The 20,496-nt window shown below is 45.4% G+C and overlaps 1 protein-coding gene across 7 annotated transcripts in view; it reads right to left on the bottom strand.

Annotated features, from left to right (window-relative positions):
* The window catches only part of ZFP91 (ZFP91 zinc finger protein, atypical E3 ubiquitin ligase), a 43,162-nt gene that overhangs the window by 6,578 nt on the left and 16,088 nt on the right, over positions 1 to 20,496 (bottom strand). For 3 of the 7 annotated variants that reach the window (XM_063434737.1, XM_063434738.1, XM_063434742.1), the window contains exons 4-8: positions 6,544 to 6,583; positions 6,211 to 6,324; positions 5,871 to 5,960; positions 5,542 to 5,661; positions 5,408 to 5,458 (exon numbers count right to left, since the gene is read on the bottom strand). In XM_063434737.1, the coding sequence (XP_063290807.1) occupies positions 5,408 to 5,458; positions 5,542 to 5,661; positions 5,871 to 5,960; positions 6,211 to 6,324; positions 6,544 to 6,583 (415 nt within the window). The remainder of the gene's footprint in view (positions 1 to 5,407; positions 5,459 to 5,541; positions 5,662 to 5,870; positions 5,961 to 6,210; positions 6,325 to 6,543; positions 6,584 to 20,496) is intronic. The other 4 variants (XM_063434740.1, XM_063434741.1, XM_063434739.1 and 1 more) reach the window with 3 other exon arrangements.

Raw genomic sequence — 20,496 nt, 5'->3', positions numbered from 1 at the left:
CATATTACTATAAGGGAGTTTTCTAAAAACCTCACTTTGTCCCCATCTGCCAGGCAACAGGAGGTATATCTCCTAAATGTTTAAAACTAGCGACTAGGTAGCTATAACAATGAGAATTTTTTTTTTTTTTTTTTTTTTTTTTTTTAACTATTGTACAGTTATGTCACTTAAGGATTTTATTTTGGCTTTTTAGGGCTAAAAATAAAGACTACTACTGATGGAAAGTACAATTTTTATTTCACAGGTCTCAGGATCAATGCCCCCACTATTATTAGGGTAAGGGGGTAGGCAGGGTTTATTTAATTTAAGGAGAGGTGGCTAGGGGACTGGGGACATGTCCACCTCCCCACATATAAATTATTTAGAGCCCTCACCTGTCACCCATGGGTGGAAACATTAGGTCCTCATCCAGAATATAATAGTAGCCACCTGGCGCCCATAGACATAGGCATTAGATGTCCCGGTATAAAAATTAGTGTCTGCCACCCACTGTGCACAGGTGGACAATAGGATGTACTCAGTTTTTTTTGTTTTGTTTTTTTAAATATAATAGGACAGGTAGGAGGACCCCCACAATATCTACACATGGAGGCATGGGGAACTATGTCCCCCCCAGTTACTTTTCAGGCCCCATCACAATGGGATGATGCCTTACTAGTGACTAGGCAGCAATGGCTGCCCAGTCGCTAGTTTCAAATATGGCAGGTGGGGCATAGTGAGTTTGAAAACCTCCCTTAAAGTCTGTGAGGGCTATTTTTTTTTTTTTTTTAATGTGGCAGCTGTCTAGCCAGAAATACACCCCCACCCCCACCAACTAAATAGAAATATTACTTGCCTTTCTATCCAAGGGCAAGTCACCTCTCACCTTTGTTTAGTTGCCCAGTGATGACAGTCTCTCCACGAATGTGCCAATCAGATGCAATGAACACCCAATAGAATAATTCTGTTTAGACTAATGCTTCCCTATGGAAGCTTTCACTTCCGCTTCAACAATCATTAAAGCGGAGTTAATCAGGATTTCTTTTAGGAATTGTGACAAAAGGAACTTGAAGATAAAAAGAAAGTCAGCTTGTTGTGGTGTGCCTCTTTAGTGTATGAGATAATGTTTAGAGTTACGTGTATTGCATGGCATGGCATTAATATTTAGTAATTGCACAGTTAGGAATTAAGTGGGATGACTTTACTGTCACAGTGCGTAGATAAGTGGGTAGGTTCCTCATCCTGTGAATGCAGGCAAAACAACCCCCCCCCCACAAAAAACAAAGTTTAGCTGGAGTGGTTGTGGTGCTGAGACTATTGGTGCAAATCTTCTGGTTTCAGTTTAAATTTTAAGCTGTTATACTAACAAAACCAAAACAACGGAGGAATCCCTGGTACCCTGAGAGCACCCAGTTGAAGATTTCCCATTTTACTTCCTTACTCTCTGTTGAAACATTTTGCTGTATGTAAGCTTTGGTATAAGAGGCAATTTAATAGTTAGCCCTTTCATCGCTGCCAGACTGACACAGGGTGCTTTGGCTGCGACAAAAAGGAGGCAGAGATTTGGGGCAGACAATACATAGTGTACAAATACCTTTATGAACAATGAGGATTTGAAACATCCTCATTAGGATGCCAGAAGTGGGGCTGGGACTTGTGTTCGGGAGAATCCTTACATTTTTGTCAACCTGCTCGAAAATTAATTAACCCACACGGAGTCCAGCCATGGGCTACTGCACTAGTAACCATTACAAAGAATTGTATTAGTTATTGAGATTGTCAACAGTTCTTTAAAGGACCACTCTAGTGCCAGGAAAGCATACTCGTTTTCCTGGCACTAGAGTGCCCTGAGGGTGCCCCCACCCTCAGGGACCCCCTCCCGCCCGGCTCTGGAAGGGGGTTAAATCTTACCTTTTTCCAGCACTGGGCGGAGAGATCTCCTCCTGCTCTCCTCCTCTTCTCCTCCCCGTCGGCTGAATTCGCACGCGCGGCAAGAGCTGCGCGCGCATTCAGCCGGTCACATAGGAAAGCATTCATAGAAGGACCTGGCACCCAGACCACCTCATTAAGCTGAAATGGTCTGGGTGCCTAGAGTGGTCCTTTAAGCATTTAACCGAGCTTAAAGGAAGACTCTGGGCACCAAAACTAGTTAATGGCAATTAATTGTTATAGAGCCTGAAGATATTGTGTGCTGCCTTACCTAAATGAATGGTTAAAGCCTAAAGTGGTCGAGATGGTGCACACCCTCCAGGTTCCTGTGTTTGCTCCTTCGTCACCGGTTTTGTGGGGACATTTTGGGTTATTTTGGAGGTTATATTTTCATGAAGTGTTAAAGGGACACTATAGTCACCTGAACAACTTTAGCTCAATGGAGCTGTTTTGGTGTATAGAACATGCCCCTGCAGCCTCACTGCTCAATCCTCTGCCATTTAGGAGTTAAATCCCTTTGTTTATGAACCCTAGTCACACCTCCCTGCATGTGACTTGCACAGCCTTCCATAAACACTTCCTGTAAAGAGAGCCCTATTTAGGCTCTTTATTGCAAGTTCTGTTTAATTAAGATTTTCTTATCCCCTGCTATGTTAATAGCTTGATAGACCCTGCAAGAGCCTCCTGTATGTGATTAAAGTTCAATTTAGAGATTGAGATAATTATCTAAGGTAAATTACATCTGTTTGAAAGTAAAACCAGTTTTTTTTTCATGCAGGCTCTGTCAATCATAGCCAGGGGAGGTGTGGCTAGGGCTGCATAAACAGAAACAAAGTGATTTAACTCCTAAATGACAGTGAATTGAGCAGTGAAATTGCAGGGGAATGATCTATACACTAAAACTGCTTTATTTAGCTAAAGTAATTTAGGTGACTATAGTGTTCCTTTAAAGTCCTTAGAGTGAAATTGTCATCACTTACCTGGCCCTCTGCCGCAATCTTATTATACAGGCCAGTCCATGCTCCTCCTGCTTTCTTCGTTGATTTTCCCTGACCTGGACACTTCCCCAAGCAGGGAAAACCTCTTCCATGATGCCAATATGCTGGCTTTTTGATGGTATCTTAACGGAGTGACATCACATCACTCCATTTCTATATTCCCTAGCAAGCGCTAGCAGCGCATGTTAGGGTTTTGCCATAGCAACCACAGTGCATACGCTATGGTTGTCGTGAGTGAAAAGCAAAGATTGTATCTTCTCGTTTTTCCATTTGACAAAAAAAAAAACAACTGTACTCACTTTTAAAAACGTAATATAACTGAAGTTTTTATAGGACCTACAGTAGTTCCCCCATCATACGACCTCACAAATTACTTTATCTGAATGGTTTGAAAGCACAGCTTTAAAGGGACACTCCAGGCACCCAGACCACTTCTGCCCATTGGAGTGGTCTGGGTACCAACTCCCACTACTCTTAACCATGCAAGTGTAATTATTGCAGTTTTTTATAAACAGCAATAATTACCTTGCAGGGTTAACTCCACCTCTAGTGGTTGTCTTCTAGACAGCCACTAGAGGTCACTTCCTGACTCATAGCACAGATTATCTGTGCTAGAGCGTCGCTGGACGTCCTCACGCTGTGTGAGGACCTCCAGCGTCGCTCATTTCCTCATAGGAAAGCATTGAAAATCTTTTTCAATTCTTTCCTACGGGGAGACCTAATGTGCATTAGGTCTCATAATGTGCATTAGGTCTCCTCGGCCGGTGGGCGGGATCAGTCTCGCCCACCGGCCAACGGAGACAGTAGGAGGAGCGTCGCGGACGAGGAGGCAGCGACGAGGGACATCGTCGCTGCCTCAGGTAAGTGACTGAAGGGGTATTCACCCCTTCAGGAACTGGGGATTGGGGGTGGGAGGGAGAGGGAACCTGCAGTACCAGGAAAACTGATTGTTTTCCTGGCACTGGAGTTTTCCTTTAAGTCACGCGTCCAAGTCTTCTGCATAGCATAGTTAGGACTGTTACTTCCCAGCTCTCTTACAAAGACATACTGTGACAATCCTGTGTGCAGCGCCTTCACAATCAGTGATAAAGAATCATTGCATTCAATGAATCTCTATGAAAGGATCACTGGTGGATCCCAGGGGATCACTGGTGGATCTACGAAGAAGATTGGATCGGCAAGTCTTTAGGACAACATCACATGAGGAGTGTTTGGCAGGGCCGAGGGAGATTCTACACTGGAGAGAAGGGGGAGACAAATTGTTATATTTAATTTTCAGTAAAAACGGGTGGTGGACCTGGAAAAAGTATAGTATAGCGTAAGGAACACAGATTTGTATTCCCAACGCTATAGTGTCTCTTCAAAGAGTTCCTCCAAGAAACATGAATACTTCATTGATTTGAAGTGACCATGGCTCCTGGACTCTAAGTGCAGCGTTTCACTTTAGCAACCAGAAGTGTAACTCCACCTCCAACAGCGCCATTAACCTGGATCAAGGTTCCTAACTGGCTAATGTCAAACTGTTCAAAATTGTCTCCTGATGCAGCACATCACCCCTTCTCCTTGACACCTTTGTCCTCCCTGACACTCCAGTGACATCAGCCAAGGAGGATCAGGCTTCAGGAAGAACTGAGGTACAGTGCTGGAACAGAGGTAAATTTTAACATTTATTAGTCTTTTTTAATGTTTTCCTAAATAGGATGGGAGAAGAGAGGGGGGGGGGGGGGGTCAGTTGGAGTATTCCTGCAAATCCTCAGCCATTCGTCCAACAGACACCGTTGAAAGGGCTATTCAAAGAAAATAAATCCTCCCCCCCCCCCCCCCCAAAAAAAAAAATAGGGTCATAGATTATATTGCAGAGGTAAAGTTATCTGATCCAATATAAGTATCAATAAAAACAATTACACAGATCTTTAACAGCAAACATTTAAGTGCTACTACTTTCAAACTGAGGATTTTAAACCATCTGTGGATTCAACCGGAAGGCAATATTTCAAGTAGTAACGTTCTGCTTCCTTAAGTTTAGTCAAACATATCTGTCCTACCGAGAGACCCTCCCTGAATGTGTGTAAAGCTACATATACATGTCCAAGTGCATTTTTGCACATAGGTGGGCAAATGGGTATGTGACTGCCAATGTACAAAGGGTATATAGTGTAAATTTCTGTTTAATACGTGCATACTATTGTTACACAAAACCTGCACATGTAGGCTCAAGTATGTGTGTATGTGCGTTTAGGTCAGCTGCAACAGCTAGTAGGTTGGATTGTTGGAACAGAGACTCATTGCCACAGAAGTTGGGAAGGGGGTCTGGCACGTTGATAGGCTGCATCCCAGTGCAGCTGTCAACATTCTCAATAGTTAATGCCTGCTTGCTTTAACATGAAGCCACAGTAGCTGTGGCCAAATGAAAAAAAAAAAAAAAGTTACTTATGAGAATGGATCTGAGAGATGTGAAAGACTATTTATTTAAAGAAGAGAAAAAAATAAAAAATACTCACCGCCTCTTTGGAAGTCTTGGGCTTTTGTCATCCTTGCGCCTACGCCCTCTCCTAATATACAGAATAACAAATGAGAAATTACACAATTAGATGATAAACTGTATTTTAGTTGAACTTCTCACTGAATAACTCACTTCCTAGGCACTTCTTCTTCTTGGACAACTTGACCTTCTTCTTTAACCTCCATCTTTACTTCCACAGGTGCTGGCTCATCTCTCGAACGAGCAAGGCGTCTTCTTGATCGAGCAGTATCTCTGGAATGAAATGGAGAGTGGAGGGAAAAAAAGAGTAGTGTAAGAACGTTAACAGTTGCAAAGAAAATGGCTTATGAGGGGAAAAGGGAAGAATTACTAGTGAGAGAGGGAAAGGAGTAAGACAGAGGAAGAGAGAGGCAGAGACACACTGCCTACACCAGGGAAATACCCATGGTCCTGCAGTGCTGGGAGGTGATGTTCACGGATACCTGTCCAATGTGGGTCTGTAGGTTTTATCACTGAGGTCGTCCTTATATGGAATCTCTTCCTCACTTATCAACTCTTCTTCCTCATCCTCACTGAGGCATGGAAAGAGAGGGAGGAATGGGTATACAGGGAAAACGTTTGAGAGGGAGGGAAGAGAGAGCAAGACGGTGAAAGTAAGAAATATAAAGAGAGTCGGGGGTAAAGAGAATCAGCTAAAAAAATTGGAAAAGCAAATGCTGTAAAATGGAAAAAAAAAAAACAATGGAGGAGGAGGAGGAAGGTGGGTATACAGAAACACACACATAATGTCTATACAGCAGGAAAGGTGACAGCCATCTGTACCTTTCTAGTTGGGGTCTGTAGGTTTCATCTCTGGGGTCATCTTTATATGTAATATCTTCCTCGCTTATCAATATATCTTCTTCCTCCTCCTCTTCCTCCTCCTCCTCCTCCTCACTGAGGCATGGAGAGAGGGGAAGTAAAATGGTCAAGAAAAGTAATGAAAAATAAGTAAAAAGGTAGACATAGTAGACACACACAACAGGGAAACAGACAGGGAGGGGTGGGGAGGAACAATTAAATAGAAAATTGTTATGATCAGTAAATTGAACTTTGTCACGACCATTTTACAGAATACAATGTTATACCCCTTGCAGTGCCCAAGTCATGCCTCACCTAATTCCAGCTGTATAAGAGGAGGGACCTTCATTTATCTCTGAAAAGTATAAAAACACTGGTTAAAAACACACTATAGCTCATTATAGAAGCCAGGCTATTGGATCAACACAAGAAAGGTTTTTCTGTGTTTGTTTTCATTAACCACTTAAAAACGGATGCAGTTGTACATGTTCTGTTCAAAACAAAACCTAGAATTTGAGCCATATGTCTGTTCAACCATTCACATTAAGTACACCCACTTTTTATATACCGTATTTATCGGCGTATAACACGCACCTCATTTTTAGAAAGAAATTCCAGGAAATTTCCCCCCCTCCCATAGTATCCCCCCCCCTCATCCCATAGTGTTCCCCCCTTTCCATAGTATTCTCCCCCCCTCCCCTCCCATAGTGTACTTCCCCCCCCTCCCCTCCCATAGTGTACTTCCCCCCCCCCTCCCATAGTGTACTTCCCCCCCCTCCCCTCCCATAGTGTACTTCCCCCCCCTCCCCTCCCATAGTGTACTTCCCCCCCCCCTCCCCTCCCATAGTGTACTTCCCCCCCCTCCCCTCCCATAGTGTACTTCCCCCCCCTCCCCTCCCATAGTGTACTTCCCCCCCTCCCCTCCCATAGTGTACTTCCCCCCCCTCCCCTCCCATAGTGTACTTCCCCCCCCTCCCCTCCCATAGTGTACTTCCCCCCCTCCCCTCCCATAGTGTACTTCCCCCCCCTCCCCTCCCATAGTGTACTTCCCCCCCCTCCCCTCCCATAGTGTACTCTCTTCCCCCCCCTCCCATAGTGTACTTCCCCCCCCTCCCATAGTGTACTTCCCCCCTCCCCTCCCATAGTGTACTTCCCCCCCCTCCCCTCCCATAGTGTACTTCCCCCCCCTCCCCTCCCATAGTGTACTTCCCCCCCCTCCCCTCCCATAGTGTACTTCCCCCCCTCCCCTCCCATAGTGTACTTCCCCCCCTCCCCTCCCATAGTGTACTCTCTTCCCCCCCTCCCATAGTGTACTTCCCCCCCCTCCCCTCCCATAGTGTACTTCCCCCCCCTCCCATAGTGTACTTCCCCCCCCTCCCATAGTGTACTTCCCCCCCCTCCCATAGTGTACTTCCCCCCCCTCCCATAGTGTACTTCCCCCCCCTCCCATAGTGTACTTCCCCCCCTCCCATAGTGTACTCCCCCCCCCCCTCCCATAGTGTACTTCCCCCCCCCCTCCCATAGTGTACTTCCCCCCCCTCCCATAGTGTACTTCCCCCCCCCCCCATAGTGTACTTCCCCCCCCTCCCATAGTGTACTTCCCCCCCCCTCCCATAGTGTACTTCCCCCCCCCCTCCCATAGTGTACTTCCCCCCCCCCTCCCATAGTGTACTTCCCCCCCCCCTCCCATAGTGTACTTCCCCCCCCCCTCCCATAGTGTACTTCCCCCCCCCCTCCCATAGTGTACTTCCCCCCCCCCTCCCATAGTGTACTTCCCCCCCCCTCCCATAGTGTACTTCCCCCCCCCCTCCCATAGTGTACTTCCCCCCCCCTCCCATAGTGTACTTCCCCCCCCCCTCCCATAGTGTACTCCCCCCCCCCTCCCATAGTGTACTTTCCCCCCCCCCTCCCATAGTGTACTTCCCCCCCCCCTCCATAGTGTACTTCCCCCCCCCTCCCATAGTGTACTTCCCCCCCCCCCTCCCATAGTGTACTTCCCCCCCCCCTCCCATAGTGTACTTCCCCCCCCTCCCATAGTGTACTTCCCCCCCCTCCCATAGTGTACTTCCCCCTCCCCCTCCCATAGTGTACTTCCCCCTCCCCCTCCCATAGTGTACTTCCCCCTCCCCCTCCCATAGTGTACTTCCCCCTCCCCCTCCCATAGTGTACTTCCCCCTCCCCCTCCCATAGTGTACTTCCCCCTCCCCCTCCCATAGTGTACTTCCCCCTCCCCCTCCCATAGTGTACTTCCCCCTCCCCCTCCCATAGTGTACTTCCCCCTCCCCCTCCCATAGTGTACTTCCCCCTCCCCCTCCCATAGTGTACTTCCCCCTCCCATAGTGTACTTCCCCCTCCCCCTCCCATAGTGTACTTCCCCCTCCCATAGTGTACTTCCCCCTCCCCCTCCCATAGTGTACTTCCCCCTCCCATAGTGTACTTCCCCCTCCCCCTCCCATAGTGTACTTCCCCCTCCCATAGTGTACTTCCCCCCCCCCTCCCATAATTACTTACCTGTCCTGAAGCGTGGGCCGGCTTCACAGCTTGCACCGCGGTACAGGAACTTTAATTTCATGTTCCGGTTTCCGGCGGGACTGAAAGGAAGTGTGCACACTATTGTGCACACTTCCTTTCAGTCCCGCCGGAAACCGGAACATGAAATTAAAGTTCCTGTACCGCGGTGCAAGCTGTGAAGCCGGCCCACGCTTCAGGACAGGTAAGTAATTATGGGATATCGGCGTATAACACGCACTCACGATTTCCCCCCTATTTTCAGGGGAAAAAAGTGCGTGTTATACGCTGATAAATACGGTATCATTTTGTTCAGGGCTTTCATTTCACATCACATATTTATAAATTAAACATAATTTAACATGAATAGACTCTAAAACAAAGATTGCGAAATTAGGAAAGTGTGTTATTTTCCAAGCTCTGTATGGCATTTTAACTGTGAATGTTAGAATACTGTTGGCTTTTACTGCAATAAAATACACATCTTTGTGTTCAGCAATGTCTCCCGAATAGAACAGTACCAGCCATACACAGGTTGTGTGTATTTTTGGAAAGTTATAGGGATCTCCCTTTTTCAGTTGATACATATTGAAATTTGCCAGTTTAGTTTGCAGGGGCAATGTTGCCTTTGAGATCTTACGGCAGCCCAGAAATGAATATTTACCATGGCATACCATTTGCAAAAGTAGACAACCCAGGGTATTGAAAATGGAGCATGTCCAGTCTTTTGTAGGAGCCACTTAGGCACATACCCTGGCCAAAATTATTGTTCATATTTTTTTGCATTTTCACACAAAAACTGCAGTTTCACTTATAATACATCATCAAGTTTCAGTGTTTTAAAACGCACATATTTGTGTTCAGCGCAGTCTCATGTTACAACTGTACAGGTTTTATGGTGTTTTGGAAAGTTACAGGCTCAAATATAGGGCTTGCAAAATAAATTCTCTGGATTTCTCTGCCAGAGTTGTCAGGCAGGTCGCTCAAAGTCTAATTAATAAAATCAGTTAATTATGGAAAAATAATAGATAAATATAGACATAGAATACACTGGTTATATTTTGAGCCTTTATTATATAGCCATTTTAGCACCAATTTCTTTCAAAGTCTGTGGTATTTTAAATTTAGAATTTTTTTTACATACACATAGCAATTTAGCAGTATATTTTGTAAACTTGATATGTACTACTGTGATTTTAAAAGTGGCAAATTGAAGATGGGATAGTGATGAATCGTGGGGCATTTTAGTAGCTCAATAAATGCATACCATTTGCAAAGGTGGATACCATTGGGATTATCACACAATATATTTTCATCTTTATTGAGGTGTAATTTTTTTCCCCAAAGTTTGTGGTATTAATTTTTATTTTTCAATTTTTATATACACTTATTTTTTCTGCTTATTAAAATCTAATATTCCACTGTAATAAAATGGTATAACTATACTAAGTAGCATCTCCTGAGTATGATACCCCATTTGTATACCTTTGCAAAGCAACAGTCTTAATCCCAGTCTAAATATTTAATCAAACCCTAATTTTAAACCAAATCATAATCCAAAATCTAACCCTAAATCTAATAATAAACCTCAACTTACTCCTAACCCATACCATAATTCTATACCTAATCTAACCTTGATGTCAGCCAATCCAATGCTTGCCCATGGGGAATATCGGCATATGCTCATAGAGACAAAGATACATTGTATCTGGGTGTGGAAAGTTCAGATAAACGCTAAACGTCCATGTTGCATGTTGTGCAGCACTGACCCAGGAGGCACCTCTTGTGGCCATTCTTAGTCACTGCCACTGGAGGTGTCCATGGGCAGCAATGTAAAACACTGCATTTACTTTAAAAAGACAGTGTTTATATGAAAATGCCTGCAGAAACTGACTCTACTCACCAGAACCTCTACATTAAGCTATTGTTGTTCTGGTGACTATAGTGTCCCTTTAATGCTAATCTCATTCCTACCCTTCTAAATAGTGTTAGAAGGATTGCCTCTGCTGATGTCAGCAGAGGAATTCCCTTGCTGGCCCTAATCCTAATTTTAACATTAATCTGAAATCTAATCCAAATCCAAAAATCTATTCTAAACCCATATAAAATATAAACCTAACCTTTATCCATAATCTTCATCCCAAAGATTTCCCTCTGCCAATAACAGTACTGATATAAGCAAAGAGAAATCTAAGCTAAAACAGAGAGGTAGGTTGCCGCCATCTACAGTCCCCCCCCCCCCCCCCCCCCCCATTATGACAGCTTCCTTCCCTTTTCATTCAATAGAGTATGCCTGATGCATGGCAATCAGTGCTAGCACTGATACAAACCCCATTGGGCATGGTTGGAGACCCACCCCACCCCAGGGTCTGCTCAGACCCTTGATGTCCCCCGATCTCTAGATCCAGTTAAAGAATCACTGTGGTTGAGCTTGATAGGGCTATATGCAGTGTCAACTCTAAGCATTGTATGCAGCTCCTCAAAATGGCAACATATGACAGGAGAGTCCCTGGTATACCCCTGGACAGTTCCAAAGCTTCAAGTCACCAAAGTGATCCAGGCAAAACAGCTGCAAACTTGAATGGGACTCCCTTGTGTGAACAGGGATTTAACTGGTCTCACACCAAATATGCAGGGCGTTCTATGCCACCATACAGTTAGAAAGTCATAGAACGCTATAACCGTGTTAGGCGGTTAAAATCCACCCCCTCCTTTCCCCCCACAAAAACAAGCTCAGCCAAACAACAACTAAATAAATTCCAAGTGTAATTAAAATAGGACGCACGCTTCAAACTGACCTCATAGTAATAAACATCATTGCCTTTCTAAAACATTCAAATATATAAACTAGGAGAAAAATAAATAAATAATAGGACTCAAATTCAACACAATTTGTACTTCCATTCTCCTGTCCTTATAGCTGAAACCATCCACTGTTGCTCAGATGAGCTTAAAGGATCACTATAGGCTCAGGAACACAAACATGTATTCCTGACCCTATAGTGTTAACACTACCATCTAGCCCCCCTGGCCTCCATAAATATAGTAAAAATATTACTGTATTCAAACCTGAAGCTGTAACTCTGCATGTTGTTAGACTCAGAAAAACAAGCAGTCTGCTGACATGTGGTAGCCTGATCCAATCACAGTGCTTCCCCAATAGGATTGGCTGAGACTGGCAAAGAGGCAGATCAGGGGCAGATCCAGCATGATTCAAACACAGCCCTGGCCAATCAGCATCTCCTCATAGAGATGAATTGAATCAATGAATCAAGTTCAGCGTCTGCATGCAGAGGGAGGAGATACTGAATGTTTGGAAGCATTTTAGGTATCCATGACCCAGGAAAGATCTCTAACAGCTGAGGAGTGGCCAGTGAAGTGATCACTAGGCTGTAATTTAAACACTGCATTTTCTCTGAAAAAAGACAGTGTTTACAGCAAAAAGCCTGAAGGTAATGATTCTACTCAACAAAACATTCAATAAGCTGTAGTTGTTCTGGTGACTATAGTGTCCCTTTAAAAACCAGCAGTGGAAAGGGGAACTGTGGTAACGCAGACACACATGGAAAGGGAGACAAGACAGAAGGATATAAATGACAGAAGTTAAGAAGAGGGTTGGCAGAAGGATGGCAGTGGTATGGACGCGCACAAACGACTTCAACACACTTTGTGGGGTTAATACCACAGCATTACGGGTGCACATCTTGATATTATTAGCCTGAGTACTTCCCTGCTGGACAAGCAGTTACAGATCACATATACTGTGACATTATGAGAGGTCCGGCTGGAGATCACAAGCAGAAGTACTTCACTGCCAGGCAGACAGTTACAGAGATTCTGTGAGGTTGCCGATGCTGCATTGAGGAGGGGTGCTCGAGGTGCTCTCTGTAATGTTTCTAGCTTTTATGTTAATATCGGACTAAAGATCCAGTTTTTGCTGAGAGCACTAGGTCTCTGTTTCTTTTCTGATGTGCAAGTTATAGCACACTTAGACCAATTACTGTGGTATTTGCTTCTATAAAGGAAGGGATTGTGTACTAAGCAGTGCATTCAGCATGTAAGCTGTTAAGCAGTATAAGTATGTCTCAGTGACTCCTGTTTGATATACAGCCAGTGTTATTTATTGCCACATTGTTAAAATAAACAGGCTACTGCCACTCACTGTGGTAGATGTTACTTTGTTTTACTTCATATTTACACCATTATATGTGCCCTCTTTTCAATAAAATACTATATATCATTCGTTTTAAAATAATTTACTAACTTAGTTCTTTATCAGTGTCCTTACTGATTTTACCTTGTGTTTTTGTTTCTACCAGATTCATGATAATTTGCAGTGTCACCAGGCAGGAGAGTCGCTTAATCGCTTTGAGCGGTCAGCTGACGCTCTCAGCCATTCAGTGACACCCTATTCACTAAACCGCCTTAGAAAAGGCAAGTTTCTAAGCTCTAAGTTTAGTGAATGAGGAGCCACTGATTGGCTGAGAGCATCAGCTTCAAAAATGGTTTAACCCTTTGAGGTAAGAGTGCCTCCTGGCACCATAACTTAATTTAGATGGCGTTTTTGTGCCTGGAGTGTCCCTTTAAGTCTGTACCAGGCTCTAAGTGTGAGGAGGGAGGGGCAAGCAGTACAATGAAACCGTAGCAACTTACAAGCCTTGGGATATTTGAGCACATAGCTTTATGTTCTTTATTTCCTCCCCTGGGGAGCAAAAATAGCAACAGGTCATAAAAGAGACCCGATTTAAAATATTTAAATGAAGTTCCTCTACCTAGAGGTAAATTAGACATGCGTGCAAAATACAGGAAATGCACCGAAAAAATGCAAGGTATGGCCCAAATGAAACATCACATGCAATGCGGTGATGAAAGTAACATGTTTGAAGAGGCGGGACTTTCATGTTGGATAACTGTTTTAATTTAAAAAAATTTTTTACAGAGACAGTCATGAGGTATTGCCATGAGCAATAATTGTATTGTGAAAGAACTTCAGTCCCTTTTAACATTATTCAATGAGACGATTTTTTTTTTTTTGTGAATATGGTTTTTATTTTCAGTTTTTGATTTTCAATAGGCAACTGTATACGAAGTGGAACTCGCAGGTCCCTAGTAAAACAACAATTTTAGGAGACGCGCAGGTCTCTGTAACTTTTGTTTGAGGAGATCTCCTGAGACTCGCAGGTCTCCATTGTTTGCTTTTAGCAGTTTTTTTGTCGGACACGTGGGTCCCTTTTGTTTAATGAACATATAACGAACAGGTGCTGTAATATAGGTCTGTGTCGTTTGTTAGGATAATATTGTCTTGAGGTAGGGTTGGAGGCAGTTGGGTAGGGTGGGTGGGGTGTTCGATACCCTGGTTAAGGAGTCGGGGGCATCATCCTTTTTAGCTAGGTTTGGGTATATGTGCGGGTCCCTTAGATGTGTGATGGTACGGGATAGGGTTAGGTCCGCTGCCCTGTTGACGGATTAACTTTAGTCAGGGGTCTCGAGGATAGTGGGTGTGTGTCTCATGTGTTTCCTGTGAGGTTTCCTTGTTCGTCTCAGTCGTGTAGGCCCTTGGGCTTTGTCTGTCTCCTGGGCCACTGTTATTCGAGTCGCAGCATAATAAGTTTAGTGGTTACATTTCTATCTGGGCGCACGGGCCCTACTGGGGTGAGGGCACACAGGCCCCTTCACTCGTTTGTAGCGCGAGTTATTACTATGTGGTGGTTTGAGGGCAGGCATGTACAGGAGTAGTAGTCTTCACTGGTAGGGAAGTTCGGTAGTCAGCTGTCCTCTGGGGTTTTGTTCAGGGGTTCTTTCAGTCGGTGTTGCGGTGGTCGTCGTATCGGAGCCTTAGTTGGAATTTGTCTTTTGCGGTCTCAAGGATCCAGAGTGTCCAGGTTTCTGCGTATGTCGTAGGGGTGGCAGTCATGGTCAGTTCTTCTATTGATCTGAGTTCCTCCATTTGGTTGAACCAGGTTTTGAGTGGGGGTGTTACCTTTTGTTTCCAGAATTGAGGAAGAACTTGTTTGGCTATATTTAGTATTGTGACAGTCATTGATTTCTTGTATTTAAATCGGGGAATGGGTGTGTGGTGCAGGAGCATTGCCGCTGGTTCGGAGAACACCTCTAATATTTTATGTATCCCCCCCAGTATGGTTTGATCACCTCACATTCCCACCAGATATGTTTTGTGGTGCCTCTCTTTCACATCTCCAGCACATTTCAGAGTGGTCCGGCTCTAGATTGTGAAGGAGATGTGGTGTCCTGTACCAGTGTGTTAGTAGCTTGTAGGCAGTCTCCTGTGTTCTACTATATATGGAGCAATGATGTGTGAAGTAGCAGGTGGAGTCCCATTCTGCTTCCGAGAATGTAGCGTCTAGGGCGGTTTCCCACTTTCCCATGAAAAGGGGTTTCTCTGAGGGGGTCTCGGTTTGGAGCATGGAGTATAAGGAGGAAACTCCGAGTGGTATGGGGTCAGGGTGTAGGCAAGCCGTTTTCGAACGTGGTCCGGTCTCTAGTGAGTGCTAGTCCTTGGGGTAGGGTGAGGACAAAATTGGCCAACTGAGCGTGCTTGAAGTCGTGTGGGAAGGTAGGAGGGGTCTGCTAGCGGATTGCATTTCCCTCTCGTTAGTAATGTGGTGTAGGCAACTGGGAGAATATCTTTAACCCCTTAATGACACATGACATGTCTGACATGTCATGATTCCCTTTTATTCCAGAAGTTTGGTCCTTAAGGGGTTAAAGGTCTTTGGGTCCAGTCCAGGTGGGAAGTTGTCATTGTGGGTCAGTGGCAGGAGGTTGCCTATTTTCAAGGCTTTCCGCAATACGCCTAGGGTGGGTTTGGTGTATATTAACAATTCCCCACTCTCCACTGCCCCTGACGCCAGGGTATCCCTCCCAGAGATCGGTCTGCCCGCCTCTGTCTCCTCCACCTCCTTCCAGAGTTTGTGTACTCTGTCCTTTGACCACTCCACCACTCTCTGAAGGTGTGTGGCCACGTAGTAGAGGTGGAAGTCTGGAAGGGCTAGGTCCCCCCTGTCTTGCATCACTGTGGTGAGTCTTGTCCTGGGTCTCCTGCCCTTCCAAACGTAGTTGGTCATTGCGGTTCTAAGGTAGTTAAAGAATGTTTTGGGAATCGTAATGAGGATGGCCTGGAGAAAGTACAGGAGGCGTGGGAGGAAATCCATCTTTATGACTTTATCTCTAGCCACGATATGTGTGGGAACGTCCAGTCCTTCATGTCTTTTTGGAACGTCCGCAAAGTTTCCCCCGAAAGAGGTCCCCACTCTTCTTGGTCAGCCAAATTCTCAGATATCTGATCTTGTGGTCGGGATTAAGGAGATATGACTTGGTGTAGTTAATTTTCAGGTTGGAGATATCACTGTGACGAAGTGCCCTTCGCCACTTGGGCCTGGAGAGGACTGCTTGCCAGCCTCTTGCCATGTGATTATGGTCCCTGGGAGATTGGGCCCTTTTAAAAAACTTATTCGGCCCTAACAGAGTGCATGTCACTCATTCTGGCCCTTTAAACACAGTGGGGCCATTCGGTACTTGCCCTGTGTGAGCGGTGATACCCCCAGATAGCTATGCCATGGAGCCTATTCATATAATGAAAGACTATGGGAAAGACTTTAGCTCCATGGCAATTGAACTGTGTGAATAGGATCTGCGCGCTATTCGGTAGTTTTGTGCGTTCAGATCCCAGCTATCTGGGGATATGTTACATGTCTGTGTGTTATGTATAAAAAGTAACTTTATGTATTTTAAAAAGTGTTTTACTGCCTTTGTGTAACCATGTGCTCAATGGAGTCTGCCTCTATCCCTGGATAATTGGATTACTTCCCCCCATTGTCTCCAGGATAGAGGCCTCTGTAAAACCTGTGTGAGCCAGATTTTGCCATGCTGCCAGCCAGGGCCCAAAAGATACTTTTACTAACTTTTGAACCCCTGGTCTGATTCATGCCAATTTTTAATATGTTGTTCCCCTGAATGGATTGATTGTGGATATGTATTTTTATGTGAATGTGATGTATGGTTTTAAAGTTACAGAGTATGTGTGGAAACTATTTTTACTGTATGTAATAATATGTTAACTGTTTATCTGAGGGGAGGGGATGTGTGGGTTGTACTGTTACTTGATTGGTTATTTTATGCCTCCCCCTGGGTGTGTCCTGTATGTGCACAACCGTAAAAAAAAAAACAGTGTGCCAGCACCTCAGACCACTGCTTGACCCTCAACACGGAGCCTTGTCTCGTTCTTGGGGGGATTCACTGTATGCTGTTGGAGATTGATTGCTAGGAGCTGATGTCTGCTTTTCCTGTTCGTCTGCTAGCAGCTATTCGTTAGGTTCCAGTTTGGAGTGCTATTTTGTATCCAGTTCGGGAGTTTGGTGTTCTGCAGTAGCTGTGCCTGTCTCAGAAAGGGGCATATCGCCTAAACGGATTTTAACCCCTTGTCTGCTGAAATGGTCCGTTACAATCACCGAATGGCTTTCAGTATATGTTGGGGAGGGAGATTTCTGGGTTGGACACCATGAAGAGGAGGTCGTCTGGAAACACGGCTACTTTATGGTGTACAGTGCCCGTTTCTAGTCCGGTGACGTCTTTGTTGTGTCAGATGTGTGTTAGGAACAGCTCAAGGGCGAGGACGAATAGCAGCGGGGATAGGGGGCATTTTACAAAAGATAGAACAGATTAGACAGCTCCCCCCACTCTCACTTGCAGAGCCAAGCAAAGGGAGAGAAGAGCTATCAATCAACCTGGTATGTTGGAGAAAAAATAGAGCAATGTATAATATAGAGATATGCCTATAGTTGAGTCCAAGTAACTAGGTATCTAAAAGTTAAACACAAAAATATTAGAAACACTAACAAGATATGTATCCTAGCATAAACAGTAAAAACTGTAACTTTATTTGAGCAAACTAGAGAAAGGATACATTTGGGCAGTGTCTAATAAATGTTTGTGAAAACAACTGCGAAATTCCCAGTGGATATGTTTGAACACCAGAGGGTAGGAATTAGAGCATAAAAAATGCTATACTGTGTAAATATCCCTATTTGGTGTCCGCATAGGAAAAACAAAGGGAAAAACGTAGTAGATTAGATACCTTTGAATCTTACAGAGGTTGGACGGTTAGCCAGGTTGATTGATAGCTCTTCTCTCCCTTTGCTTGGCTCTGCAAGTGAGAGTGGGGGGAGCGGTCTAATCTGTTCTATCTTTTGTAAATTGTATATCCATATCTGGGTTCAAGCCCAATCTAGGTGGAACTGGTACCACCATCCTGGCCCGTCACCCCAGTCTCAGATTCAACAGTTTGCTGGTCAGAGACAGGGGTACTCTATATCCAATCCTCTCATTCAGGGATAGGGGGCATCCCTGCCTGGTGAATGCGTTAGTGCCCCGTTAACAAATACGTGAGCTATAGGCTCGTGGTACAGTGCCTCTATCCATCTCCGTAAGTGGGGTCCCAGCCCCATGTGGGCTAGTGTTTCAAAGAGGTACATTCAGCGGACCCTGTCGAAGGCCTTCTCCGCGTCTGTCGACAGCAGGAGAAGGCCCCCAGTGCCTCCCCTCCTCCCGTGCATGAGTGCCTCCCCTCCTCCCGTGCATGATAAGTGTCCTGATAGTATTATCACTCACTTTGCGTCCTGCCACGAATCCAACCTGGTCTGGATGGACCAGCGAGGGGATGTGCGTTTTAAGCAGTGTCGCCAGAATTTTGGCCAGCAATTTAATGTCGCAGTTAATAAGCGAGATTGTCCTGTAATTCCCACAGTATTCACCATCCGTGCCCTCTTTGGGGATGATGGTGATGTGTGCGGTAAGGGCTTGTTTAGGTATGTGTTGTCCGTCCCTTACCGCGTTGAAGGATTCCAGCATCGGTGGGTAAAGATGGTCGGCGAAGGTCTCGTAATATTTCTTCGGGAGTCCGGGCCTTTGCCTTGTTTGACCACTAGTTCCTCTAATGTGATTGGTTCGTCAATTAGCGTGGAGATCTCCCAGTCTAAGGTCAGCATCGGGTATTTTGTGAGGTATGCCCGGATGGACTCGTGTATTAGGGTTTTCGCCGTTTCGCTTTGTGGCTGCGGTAGTGTGTATAGGTCTGAGTAGTATGTGTGAATCGCTGTCAGGATGCCAGTCGGAAGACTGTGTAGGGTCCCGTGTTTGTCTCCAATTCTGTCAATGTATGTCTGCGGTCTTTGTTTTTTCCAGCATCGTGGCTAGGAGTTTACCGCTCCTGTTGCCATGTAGGGCAAAGAAGTCCTTGTGTCTGACCGCGTCTCTGTGGTGTTTAGAGTGGAGCAGTGTAGCAAGGTCTCATCGTTGTTGTAAGAGTCGGGTTTGGTGGGAGCAGTCTTGTGTGAGCTTGTTTCTTTGTCTTTTGTATGTCGGCCAGTAGCTCGGTAAGCCGGGTTTCGGCTTGCCTCTAAAAGTATGGCTCCTTGTTGTATGAAGTGGCCTCGTATTACACTTTTGTGGGTCTCCCATCTGATTGTTGGGGACGTCTGTTCTGGGGTGTTATCTGTGAAGTAGTCTTTGATTTTCACTCCTGTGTGGACCGTGATGTCTGTTCTGGAGAGTAGGTATTCGTTAAGTCTCCATTTCGAGATTGTAGGGCGGAAGAGCAGGGATTTAAGTGTTACCGGAGCGTGGTCTGACCATGTTGCCACCCCAATGGTCACCTCCATCACCAGGGGAAGGTCATACTGTGTGGTAGGAAAAAAAAGGTGTAGTCCCTTTCATCAGTGTGGTGGGCTCTCCAGCAATCGATGAATCGGTGATTGCGGAGTAGGGATTTGAGTGAGTGGAGTTGTTGGGATGGGATATGGGAAGTGCCTGTTGAGCAGTCCCAGGTGGGGTTTGGCATTATGTTAAAATCTCCCCCGAGTAGGAGAACCCCTTCTGTGAAGTCTTGGAGTTTGCAAAGTGTATGTCAGAGGAATCTATAGAGTTGTTGTTTGTTTGGGGTGTATATGTTTGCAAATGTGTACTGTTGACCCGCGATCTTCCCCTTGAGAAATAGAAATCTACCCTCGTTGTCCGACAGGCACCCCCCTTCTTATAAGTAATGCAGTTCCCCTGGACTTTCCCCCTTGGAAGTCGCAGTAGTAGCCCTGTGGGTAGTGGTGGTTGGTCAGCTTAGGTCTGGCTCCCTTCCTAAAGTGTGTTTCTTGGATCATGACTATCGAGGCTTTTTTTTATGTGGAAGTCCCTCAAGGCCCCAAATCGTTTCTCTGGTTTATTTAGTCCCCTAGCATTGACTGTGAGGATATTAAGGTGGTCTGGCGTCAATGCCATGTAGTCTGGTTAGAGTATTGGGGATGGGGTCTTTGTGGTCGTCTGTGTCAGAGTACATCTGCATTGGGGGGGCAGGGTTTCCGGTATGTGTAGCAGTCAGTGACGGCTAGGAGGAGGTGTCGGGGAGCACTGGCGCACGATACCACCTGTGGTTTGTGCAATTTGTTCACTTTCTGGGTGACGCCTCGGCGTTGGAAGGAGGCCCGGGTGTTCCTTGTGGTCCAAGTCTGCGTCTGATCTATTACTGGAGAAACGGTCTGGTGTCCTAGAGACAGTTACAGTTCCGTGGCACCCCCTTGCGGATCCTCTGTGTTATTTTGATGCGTGCGCGTCTGTATTCCTCGCCTTAAAGTGTGGTGGTCCTAAGGCCGGCATGGGTGCTTGACTATTGTTACGTATTGCGTCAGTGTCAGTACATAATGCATGCATAAACCGATGACTATCACAAGTTAAAACACTACTTATTCAGAACGG

This window comes from Pelobates fuscus, chromosome 10, assembly GCF_036172605.1.
Source record: "Pelobates fuscus isolate aPelFus1 chromosome 10, aPelFus1.pri, whole genome shotgun sequence".
In the NCBI taxonomy this organism is placed as follows: domain Eukaryota; kingdom Metazoa; phylum Chordata; class Amphibia; order Anura; family Pelobatidae; genus Pelobates; species Pelobates fuscus.
Note: the sequence above shows the minus strand (reverse complement) of the source record. Positions and strands in the feature narration are given on the sequence as shown.